General features: G+C 39.6%; 1 protein-coding gene across 2 annotated transcripts; it reads right to left on the bottom strand.

Annotated features, from left to right (window-relative positions):
- Window positions 1–530: 530 nt before the first annotated feature.
- LOC108990399 (probable BOI-related E3 ubiquitin-protein ligase 3) lies at window positions 531–7935 on the bottom strand. Of its 2 annotated transcripts, none has more exons than XM_018964355.2 (4): window positions 7732–7935; window positions 7528–7628; window positions 6688–7004; window positions 531–1210 (listed from the first exon to the last, which is right to left on the bottom strand). In XM_018964355.2, exons 1-4 carry the CDS (start codon window positions 7806–7808, stop codon window positions 680–682), a joined length of 1026 nt encoding a protein of 341 aa, XP_018819900.1. In that variant the 5' UTR covers window positions 7809–7935; the 3' UTR covers window positions 531–679. The 2 variants fall into 2 exon arrangements, with proteins under 2 accessions (XP_018819900.1, XP_018819901.1); XM_018964356.2 differs by having other exon boundaries at window positions 6688–6992; window positions 7732–7933.
- Window positions 7936–12502: the final 4567 nt, after the last annotated feature.

Below are 12502 nucleotides of genomic sequence, written 5' to 3'. Positions count from 1 at the left end.
TGTGCAGGTTTGATTTGCAAGAGAATTTGATTTTAACAGTGTGAGGAGTAAGTCCTTCACATCAACACACGACGGCTTGCTCTTAATGCCTATTCTATACCCAAATGCATATGGCCAGCCAAATAATGGAAAAACCTCACTCCACACTTAAATTTCAGAAAGTTATATATCATATCCTCCTTGCTCTCCACCTTCTGTATCTCCCTCCATCATCAAGCAGTGTGAAGGCTGAGTCCTCCACACCAGCACACAGAGTCTTGCTCTTAATTAATACCTATTCTGTATCCAAACGCATATGGCCAGACAAATAATGGCAAAATCTCAATGGGCACTTAAATTTCAGCAAGAAGTTATATATCATATCCTCCTTGCCCAGGCATGCGGATATCCACCATCAATGTCAACCGTAGTTTTAAGATCTCTTTATTTATCCCGGAATATTTAACCTAAACACAAAACTATGCATCAAACAAAGATCTATGCTAATATATTCTCTGACTCTAGCTAATTTCAAACATATAAGTCTCATCAGAATATAAATATAGGCACAAGATTTTTTATTTACTATACAATGTCCGAAAAACAATGTGCAGAAAGCCTAATATGTCAGATAACTTGAACAATGTTGAAAATACAAAGGAGCCGTAGAAGAAAACACGAGCACAGAACAAGTGGGAAGTCAACAAAACGACAAGAGCAATGCATTACATATGGGGGACTGACACAGAGGACAAAAACTAAGCTTACTTTCACAATCTTTACAGAGGCAGAGATGCTTACATGGCAACAAAAGCATGCACACTTCATAGACTCTACAAGCCTTGCAAGTCATCATCTCTTTCATGTCATTGTCATCCTTGCAAAGCAGGTGAAAATCAATGGAACGGCCATTGCAGCAAGAAGCTGTATCATCTACTTCACTATCACCACATCCCTCCTTACTATCTCTATTTTGAGCATAAACTTGCTGAAGATTGAATTTGAGAGCTGCAATCATGTTTTCATAGTATCTGGCTCGCTGCTGCCATGCACCTGCTTCAGCAGTCAACTGGTCCATTCGCTCTTCAAGCTCTGCATTCTTCCTGTTAATACTCTCAACCTCGGCCTCCTTCTCACGGAATTTCTGAAGGGCCTTTTCTTCCACAATTGAGAGAGTTTGAAGTTGGCTGGCCTGGACCTTTTCTAAAATATTTTGCCGCAATCGCTCACCCTATTAAAAAAAAGTAAGAAATACTTTATATAGTGCAAACAGTTGATTACAAAGTGCTTATTGGCCAATAGCACAATTAAAAATACAAGGCAGTACACCCTCCCACTCAGAAAGGAACTTCCAACCTGTGCATCCCAGAGTGTAAGGAGTGGTGGGCGTGAAGAAAAGCAAAGCACTTTTTAAAGTCAGTTTAGTTTGTTTTGATTTTTAACATCTTGTTTTTTCACACTTCATCAATAATCTTAGCAAAGAATAATTACAGATATTACTAAACAAAAACTGAAAAATAAACTTACAAATCAAACCAAACAAACTTACATATCAGAAAAATCTAGCAAATTGAACAAAATCGAACAATAGACCCACGGGTCACGGCCGCGGCCATGGGTCATACAGATCTGTGGCAAATCTGTAGGGCCCATAGTCACCATGGTTGCAAGCCTGCGGCCGTTGGTGATTAAACTCGAAGACTTGTCACGGCATCACGGTGTCACCCACAGTCGCAGTCGCTAGCCATTACCCACGACAACGAAGTTACGAAGAGAAGTTCTGTCATCTTTGCCGGCTTAGAGGAGGAGGAGAAGAAGGGAAGAGAGAAGAAGAGAAAGGAGAGACAAGTCGAGGATGGTGGGCTGTGGCCACTCTGTGTGTGTGTAGCCGGACGAGGGATATCCTGGATGGGCACAGGCCTTGTTCCCGCATGGCTTCACCATGCGGGCGGATGCTCAGCTAGCAGTTGACGCGAGAGGAGGGCGGGGGGAGGGGGCTCACTCCAGCCAGGCGAGGGTCAGGGCTCGCGGGGGGGGTGGGGGACAGAGGGGCGGCAGGGCCCCGTTGTAACATACGGGTCCTAACTTAGGGCTTAGAATTATTATTATTTTTAGAATTATTATTATTAGTATTTTTATTATTATTTTTAAGATCTATTTGAAATAGTAATTTTAATTGATTGGGTTTCTTCCAATGCCCTCCACCCCATATATCCCTCTGTCTTAACTTCCTAATTTGAGTAGTTTCCTATTTGGTAACCGATTCACGTTCCAAAACCCTCCCATAAATCCTCTCTTATGCGGGTTTTTCAAGAGTTCCATTATTATGCTAGTTTCGAAAGAAGCCTCAATGCCACCTTCTTAGCACTCATACCAAAAAAGGTGGGGTCAGTGGATGTTCGTGATTATCGTCCTATTAGCCTTGTGATTGGGGTCTATAAGATTCTCTCCAAAGTGCTAGCAAACCGATTGAGTACGGTGATGGAGAAGTTAATCTCAAAGCCACAAAACGCATTTGTTAAAGGTAGACAAATCCTAGACTCGGTTCTAATTGCAAATGAGGTGTTGGATGGACGTCTCAAATCTCGAGAACCTGGGTTAATCTGCAAATTAGACATGGAAAAATCTTATGATCATGTCAACTGGAAATTTCTGCTCTATTTACTTGAAAGATGCGGTTTTGAAGAGAGATGGATGAAATGGATAGAGTTTTGTATCTCAACAGCTCGATTCTCTATCTTGGTGAACGGTTCTCCAGTGGGCTTCTTTAACTCCTCTCGTGGGTTGAGACAGGGAGATCCGCTATCGCCATTACTCTTCCTATTTGTCATGGAAGCCCTCAGTAAGATGATTGTAGGTCTTGTGGAAGGCGGCTCTCTCCACGGTTTCCCGATGGGGAATGGTTCTCTTAATATTTCTCAGTTGCTATTTGTTGATGACACTCTTATATTTTGTGAAACAAATCTAGGGCATATCCAATCTTTGAGGGCTCTACTTCTTTATTTCGAAGTCGTTTCGGGTTTGAAAGTTAATCTGTCAAAGTTTGAGATGGTGCCAGTGGGTAATGTTCCTGATGTGGCAACTCTAGCCTCTCTCTTGGGATGTAAGATATCTTATCTACCTCTTCAGTATCTTGAATAACCATTGGGTGCCTCCTTCAAATCAAAGCAAATTTGGAATCCTGTGGTTGAAAAGGTGGAGCGTAGGCTGGCATCTTAGAATAAGTTGTATTTATCGAAAGCTGGTAGGCTTACATTGATTAAAAGTACTCTCTCTAACCTACCCACCTATTTTTTATTATTGTTCCTACTCCCAGCAAAGATTGCCAACCGTATTGAGAAGTTACAACGTAATTTCTTGTGGAGTGGTTTGGAGGACAAGTTCAAGTTCCATCTGGTCAATTGGAACACGGTATGCATTCCAGTTTCTAGGGGTGGTTTGGGTATTCATAATTTGACAAAATTCAACCAAGCTTTATTGGGTAAATGGCTGTGGCGGTACCAACAAGAACGGGGGGTTTGTGGAAGTTTGTCATTGATGCACAGGTTGGGGAAGCATGGAGTGGTTGGTGCTCAAATGAGGTACGTGGTTCACATGGGGTAGGGTTGTGGAAAAACATTAGAAAGGGTTGAGAGACTTTTAGGAGATAGACACATACTATTGTGGGCGATGTCTCTCGCGTCAGATTTTGGCATGATAAATGGTGTGGTGAACGTTGTCTCAAAGACACATTCCCTGCTATTTTTGAGTTAGCACGAGTAAAGGATGCAGCGATAGCGGACCTTTTGACTTTTTCTAATGGCTCCCCTCAATGGAATGTGGACTTCACTAGGGCAGCCCAAGATTGGGAGTTGGAGGTTATTTCAGACTTCTATGCAGCTTTGTATTCAGTATGTATGACAGAGGGTATGATGGATGGAATGTTTTGGAGCCCTTCCAAAAAAGGTAAATTTACGGTCCGATCATTTCACAGAGTTTTATCGAACCCGGGTAGGCTCTCATTCCCATGGAAGAGCATCTAGCAGACCAAAGCTCCTTCAAAAGCAGTTTTTTTTTGTTTAGACAGCAGCTTTGGACAAAATTCTCACCACGATTAATCTCAGGAGACGTCGATTAATGGTATTAGACTAGTGTTATATGTGTAAGAAAGATGGCAAATCTGTTGATTATTTGTTTCTACATTGTGTGGTGGCTAGGACCCTGTGGGATGATTTTTTTACAGGACTTGGTTTATCATGGGTTATGCCTGGTAGATTGATGGACTTTCTAGCATGCTGGAGAGGCCTTCGAGGAAATACACAAGTTGCAGTAATATGGAAAATGGTCCCTATATGTATGTGTTGGTGTATTTGGTGGGAGCGAAATGATAGAAGCTTTGAAAACTGAGAGAGAACAATGGAGGAGCTGAAAGTTTTTTTCTTTAAAACATTGTTTTCTTGGGTGGGGGCTATTGTTTGTAATGGACTCAATGTCCATGACTTTCTTATTTCAATTGTACATTATAGATAGGTATTTCTCATGTATACTTCTTGTGTACCTGGGCTTTGCCTATTATTATGAATAAAACTTCTTGATTACTTATAAAAAAAAAAAAATCCTCTCTTTTTCCCTCACAATATTCCCTTCATCAAACCAGCAGCACCGTTGCGGCCAAACCCCTATGAATTAAGATGATATGCTTCTAAATGAGACTATGCATGCTATGCTAATATGGATTATTGTTAGAATGGATGAGATGTTATGAAAATAACACGTATGCCATATAATGTTTAGATCATGTTATGCCATGTTTATGCTATGCTAGGCTATGTTGCGTAAGACTCATACTAATATGCCATGTTTAATGTTATGCCATGCACAAGAGTATGTCATGCCATGTAAATTCATGAAGTCAAACTTGTTCTCATGCATTATGAAAGTTAGTAAGAAAACACATGAATGAAAAGCAAACTTTAAGATTGGCCTTATGTTATGGGTGGATGTGCAAGCCACGGACTCAAGCATGGTCCACCACATGTAAGCTATTATGTTTTGAGGTGACACGGACCCAAGCGTGTTTCACCACAATTTATGATATGTGGAGCCATGCACTCAAGCGTGGTTCACCTCACGTTGCAATGTTATATACGGTCAACAAAAATTGGACCAATGCATACATGTTATGATGACCACAAAATAAGTGAAAGACAAGATGAATAAATGGTAGGAATTGCATGGAGTCAGTTAGGCATGCATCCATGTTACATGCATTGCCATGATTATGTTTGATTCCACTTATGCTACTAATGAATGATCTATAGGTTATGTGTATGTGTGATATTGTATGTAAATTTTCAAAATTAAGCTCAATGTTAAACTAAGTTAAGTTTATAGTATGATATGCAATTACTGAGTTTTCTCCTCATTTGTTTGTTTCTCTGTTTAAATGTCCCAGATGATGATTTCGTGCATGCAGAGTAGGATTGCCAAGAGTAGAATAAACATCAACTTTGTTTATGATTTAGACATTTAGACATTTAAGCAATGTTAGTATCACAAAACTAGTTTATTTCATTTCTTTTATGCTTCAGCTTTTATGTTATGAAAGACTGTCATGCTAAGTTAGTTTTATGATCCAAAGATGAGGTATTTTATGTGAATGAATCTCTTTACAAGGCATTATGCTATTACTATACGTGAAAAACCTATCTTATGGGAAGGGGTGTAACACCCGTGCTACCCCTAAAGCAAAGAGGCTCAATGGAAGTCCAAGAGAATTGGAAAGGGCTGGAAAGCTACACATATAATAGATCTCATCACAGCCTGCCAAACCCTGAAGAGGGGCAAGGAAAAAACATACAACACCCTAGCATATTTCCAAGACACTAAACTTAAGAACTTTCTATAACGGCATATAGAAGGAAGTAACACCCAATTAACCTCTTAATTGGAAAAGGCAACTCCAACAAAGTACAAAATAAACAAAATAGGAATGCCTAATTGGGAGTCTTCCATCACAAGGTATCACCTCATGCACCACCCCTTTTCACCTTGAAAACAAACATCATTCAAATTCCTAAGCATTAACCTGAAGATCCTACATGAGACAAACATAAAGGAACAATATTTTTCAAAGATAGCACGTTTAGTTTCTGATATTCAAATTGCAGGAAAACTTAGTTTATCTGAACAGAATTATGACCTAAAAGCAAATAAAGGCAGACATCTTGATAAATTAAAAATCCTATAAAGGTAGACTATATAATTAACAAAGTAAAAACCGATTTCATAATCTCCTCGAAAGCAGTCATAAGAAACAACCGCCTGGCTCCTGAATCTAGGACAGAAATGATGGACTTGACTAATTCATAGGGTGTTCTGCAACCACCAGATATCTTATGAATACTTTCAGATAATTAACAAAGTATAAATCAATTTCAAAATCTCCTTGAAATCGGTCAAAGAAACAACTGCCTGGCTCAGGAATCTAGGAAAGAAACGATGGGCATGGTTAATTCATAAGGTTCTGCAAACACTAGATATCCCATGAATACTTTTTTTCTTCCTTGGTTATGCTACGAACGTTACTTAACTTACCTAAACTAATACATGAATGAAAACTACCTCCTCATTTTAACTATAACAATAATAATGACCACAACAACAGCAGTATCAACAACAACAACAACAATAAAAGCACCAAGACGAAGTCTTTAAACAAACCAAGACCTGAACTTTGAGGAGTCTATCAATCTCTGCATCCTGTCGCTGCAGCTCACGATCAATGTCATCGCCAATAGGCAACAGCAAACCCGAGTCTCCCGTGGAAGCCATGCGGGTATTGTCAAGGGACAAACCTAAACCCGTCGAGACAGATCGCGGATGAAAGAAATCTACAGAGGATATCTGAGAATTGTTTTCCAAAAAATCTTGTTCCTTCAATCTTTTCTTCTTGGTTTCTAGTCCGAAATTCCATGGCAAATCAACCCCACCATCGCTGCCATCGTTTGCAGCTACGGGACCAGGAGCAAACCCTGCAACATGGACTAGAAAAATAAAAAATTATTAAAGGGTTAAATTGAGATATAATTGACATCAAGAAATATTGAAGATTGAAGTCTGATTGTTTGAGCAAAAAGTGAGGGAATGGAAGGGAAAACAAATTTCAAGTCCTGCATACTCTGTCGATTACTTTTCGAAGAAACTAAAAACTCAGCTCAATTTATTCATCAAAATACACCCTAGCTAAGTGGTAGCATTACCTTTTTCTCAGGAAACCGAAGGTCCAAAACGCACAGAAATTCATTCAGTTAAATCCGAATACTCTCCAGATTAGTTTTCGAAGAAAATAAGCGTTCAGGTCAATTTATTCATCAAAAGAAACCCTAGCTAAGTGGTAGTCCGTTTTCTCAGGAAACCAAAAACGCACAGAAATTTATTCAGTTAAATCCTTTTTCCTTTAAATTTAATTCCCACAATTTCTGTCCAATCAAAAGGAGTAAGAATAATAAATGTTCAAATTTTGAAAAAAACTTCCCCCAAATATAATCAAAAGATGAGAGCTTTTACATGAAGGAACATAAGGAGGATGCTGAGACTGATCTTGTAGATTAGTGGGGTTGTAATAGGCGGCCGGCTGCGATATCTGACCGTCAATTGTGCACAAATTTCTGAGATTTAAAAGCAAAAAGATGACATGGGAGTAAATAACGATATAAGAAAATTGAAAGTAATTATACAAAATAAATATATACTATTTTGAACAGTAATTACCTGAAGGATTTTGAGTGCTGTTGCTGAAGTGGTTGGGGTTGGTAGTGTTGTTGAAACTGGTGTGGTGGAAAAGCCATTGTTGGGGGGGAGAGAAGAGAGAAGAGAGAAGAGAGAGAGAGAGAAAGAGAGAAAGAAAAGTGGTCTGGGATACAGAGACTGGGAGGGGTGGCCGATGTGAGAAAATTCTTCCAACTTTCTAGCTCTCTTTCTGGATCAGTTCTACAATCTCTGAATTTATTTTCATAAGGATCTGGGCTTTAGTTTGGGCCTGGAATGGACTCAAGAATTACACGTTATTGGGCCTAGGCAAACACTCTGTCGGCCTTTTCAGGGGAGGCATTATTTCCTTATTCCTGGCCTGCCAAATCCAATTTGGTGGAAATACTATAACTGGACCAACTTTTAGGACCTTATTCACACTTTGTTTATGACGTTCAAGCCGACCAATTTTCAAATCCCTCACCCGGTCTACCTACCCACAGTCAACTCTCAGCATTCTTCTCGATCATTACGTTTGTATGTTGAGTTTTTTATAAATAATAATAAATTGAATTATAAAAAAAAATTATATGAGATCTATTTAAGTTAAGTTTAAAATATATTTAGATATTAAGATGAGTTTAATATTTTTTTTATAAAAAATTAAAAAAAATTATGGATTCTACGTATAAAAATATTTTAAGTTAAAAAAAGTTGCGAGTCTTATGTATAAAAAAGTTTTGAATTAATATGAATTTAGTAATTTAAGAATTGAGTATTTAAATGTTAAACTCAACTTAAAATTAGACTGAATTAAATTGAGTTCAGTAACCAAACTAAAGATCCTCACACAATCCACTCTCTTGTACTACTATTCAAATTGCTTGCAATCCGAACAAGGCATTATGGGCAGTTGGAATTCCCCATGAGGCATAAAATCCCTCCTTTGTTGCGCTCTGGAGATTCTAAAGTCTCGTTGGATTATATAGATGAGATGAAAAATCGGTTAATAGTAATGACATAATTTTGTGAACATTAGAGTTAAGATTTTTATAAAATTTTAAAAAATAAGAGAAAAAAAATTAAATAAAAAAATTATAAAATTAAAAAAAAAATATATATATATATATAATTTTTTAATATAATTTCCGTTCTTCCAAATTTTCTGTGTTTTTCAATATTGTAGCCACGCCAAGCTCAGTACGCAATGCTGATACACAAAGGCCTTTTTGAGTTAGCCATTTCACTGCACATCATGGCATGAAATTCCTCAAGTTGGTGGGAAAAAGTAATGCTGACATTAATGTGAACCAATGGCAGCCCATAAGTTTAAGTTATGTGCCAAAGTGGTATCCAGAGTGAAAGAAGTCCGAGGACCCTAGCTAGGGATAGATGAGGGTTGGGGCTGGCCCAACTTTTATTTTGTATGCAATAAATGGCGCAGCCATAACCATTACAAAACCTAACAGTCCCGCTACCTACAGGAGACTTAGAGATGCCACATAAAGACCAAGTCATTATAAGGACGTTACAAAAATTTGTCTTTCAACTTAATTTAATTGGAGAAATTCCACTTAATTTAAGTGGTAACGAATGCATGAGAATCACTCACTAGTCGTTGGGTTCCTAATTTTGTAGTTGTGTGTGCATCGATCATTGCATGGATCTCACGTGCGACATATGTAATAATGCGTGAGCATCACATACTAATTGCGTGACGACGATTCTTATAAGTTCATTTAAAAGTTCGTTGTTGTAAAGTTATTAAGATTTGGAAATTTAAAGATGATAAAGGCATCGTTTGGAATTAAAATTCCTCTCAACTCATCTCAATTCATCATTACAACTTTTTCAAATTTCAATATAAAATATAATAAACAATTCAATTTTTTCAAATTTCAAAATAATAATAATGATAGGTCCCTTGATAACGTAAAATATAATACTCAAGAATTGTCCTCTTTGGGTGAGGATGAACCACCTTTACTGGAATAATTTTTCTGCTGCCTTCATTGATAACTTTCGGCTGCTTAAATAGCAGACCATGCTTACATACTGAAACAGAACACTAAAACAGATCTTGCGGAAACAGAGGAACAACCTAAGCCACTACCAGTAGCCGACGCCTAACAAAAGAGAAATGACTCACGTATTTAACTGAATAAAAATGCAGCAGCAATGAATCATAAAACAGAAGATAAAACAGAAGATAACATAGAGCCGAAATATCTCTAACGGCTATGACCCAGTCCATGCACGTATGCACGTCGTTTCCGCGCATTACGTCCCGCGACGAACGCTACGTCCCGCGCATTACGTCCTGCGCACTACGTCCGCTTGCGTCGATTTTGTTCGTCTAACCTCCTCCCAAATATTTGGGATTTGGTTTGAGTCTTCTGGCTGAACGCCGTGGTGTATCAATACTTCCCCCACTGGGTGGACGCTTGTCCGCAAGGTCCACATTTGGAAATTGCTCCATCAATGATTGAGCCCTCTCCCACGTGGCCTCTTCAGCTGGCAAGTTTTTCCATTGAACCAAGTGTTCTTCTTCAAACTTTTTACCTTGTTTGACCCAGCGGGTATCCAGGATGCGTTGTGGCTCAAGTATGATCGTTCCTTCATCATCTATAGGCGGTAACTCTGTAGAAGGCGGTGTATGTTCTCCCAGAAATTTCTTTAAGAGGGAAATGTGAAAAATTGGATGAATGCGGGCTTCGGCTGGCAACTGCAGCTTGTAAGCAACGGCCCCTATTTTTTGTAGCACTCGATACGTCCCATAAAACTTACTGGCAAGCTTTTGGTGGGCACGTTTAAAAACTGTCTGTTGCCGATAGGGATGCAGCTTCAAGAATACCATGTCACCGACTTCAAAAGTGACATCCCTCCTCTTTTGATCTGCGGTTTGTTTCATACGATTGATGGAGGTTTCTAGATGAGCTTTGAGTTGCCTTAATAACTCATCTCTGTTTTTCAGCTGCTCATCTATTTCGTGGACGGAAGAGTGACCAGTAGGATAAAGTGGAATTGTGGGAGGTGGCCATCCGTATAAAGCTTGAAATGGCGTCATCCCTGTTGAGGCATGATACGTTGTATTATACCATAACTCAGCCCAAGGAAGATAGGCACTCCATTTTCGCGGCCATTGATGCACAAAGCACCTAAGATATTGCTCTACATAGCGGTTAACGACTTTCGTTTGTCCGTCGGTTTGCGGATGATAAGCGGAGCTAAGCTGTAATTTTGTGCTTGACATTTGAAAAAATTCTTGCCAAAACCTGCTAATGAAAACCGGGTCACGATCACTAATGATAGATTTTGGCAAGCCATGCAGCTTGATAACTCCTTCCACAAATTTTTCAGCCACACCTTTAGCAGTAAATGGATTAGCTAAAGTTAGGAAGTGTGCAGCTTTGCTTAACCTGTCCACTACCACCAGTATAGTATCTTTGCCGTTGGACATGGGTAATCCTTCAATGAAGTCAAGAGTGATATCATCCCAAACTTGGCAAGGAATGGGCAACGGTTGGAGAAGTCCCGCAGGTGAGAGTGTCTCGGATTTCACCCTCTGGCATACTTCACAGTGCTTAACATATTCGGTTACAGCTGGATACATTTTCGGCCAATAAAATTGATTTGCCAAGCGTTTGAAAGTCCGCAATATACCTGAATGCCCTCCAATCTTTGTGTCATGAGCCTCGTGTAGCAACTGCTTCCGTAATTCTCCTTGGGAAGGAATGAGTACCCTGCCTTTGGAGAAAAGTAACCCCTGACGTTGTGTATAGGGCCCTTCGTTTTGATTCTTGGTCACTTGCGTGATTGCCTGGATGTATGGGTCTCCTTTGTATGCCTTCTGAATTTCATCCCATATAGTTACGGTGGGTAAATGGATGTGGTTGAGGACTGGACTGTTGGGCTTGCGTGAAAGGGCGTCCGCAGCAGAATTTTCACGACCTGGGCGATAGGTGATTTCATACTCGTAGCCTAGTAATTTGGCTACCCATTTTTGCTGCTCTGGTGTTGCCAAACGTTGTTCCAGAAAATACTTTAAGCTGCGTTGGTCGGTTTGGATGAAGAATTTCCTCCCCAATAAATATGGTCGCCATGTGCGTATCGCCTCCACAATAGCAAGCATTTCTTTGGCGTAGGTGGACCATGATTTTTTTGTAACTCCCAGTGCACGGCTCATGAAGGCAATGGGTTTGCCTTGTTGAGTTAAGACTGCGCCTATTCCTTCCCCTGCAGCGTCCGTTTCTATAGTGAAGGGCTCATTAAAATTTGGCATGGCCAAAACAGGGGTGGTAGTCATCGCACGTTTAAGAGTGACGAAGGCTCCTTCGGCTTCCTCGCTCCATACATACTGCCCTTTCTTGAGGAGGTTGGTGAGGGGTCGAGCGATGATGCCATAGCTTCGAACAAATTTTCTGTAATATCCTGTCAAGCCTAAAAACCCACGCAATTCAGAAATATTAGTTGGTGTAGGCCATGCTACCATGGCAGCAATTTTCTGATTATCGACCTTCACTCCTTGAGGCGTAACAATGTGTCCCAAATACTCTAGCTCCTGTTGGCCGAATACACATTTGCTGGCCTTAGCAAAAAATTGTTGTTGCCTCAAAATCTCCAAGGATTGTTTAACATGCGTCACATGCTTTTCCCAAGTAGAGCTATATATGAGAATATCATCGAAGAAGACTAAAATAAACTTTCGAAGATAAGGTCGAAATATAGAGTTCATAATGGCTTGGAACGTAGAGGGTGCATTACATAGACCAAACGGCATTACTAAATATTC

The sequence above is a fragment of the Juglans regia genome, chromosome 15 (genome assembly GCF_001411555.2).
Source record: "Juglans regia cultivar Chandler chromosome 15, Walnut 2.0, whole genome shotgun sequence".
Taxonomy (NCBI): Eukaryota; Viridiplantae; Streptophyta; class Magnoliopsida; order Fagales; family Juglandaceae; genus Juglans; species Juglans regia.
The sequence above is the reverse complement of the archived record's forward strand: the minus strand, read 5'-3'. Positions and strand labels throughout refer to the sequence as shown.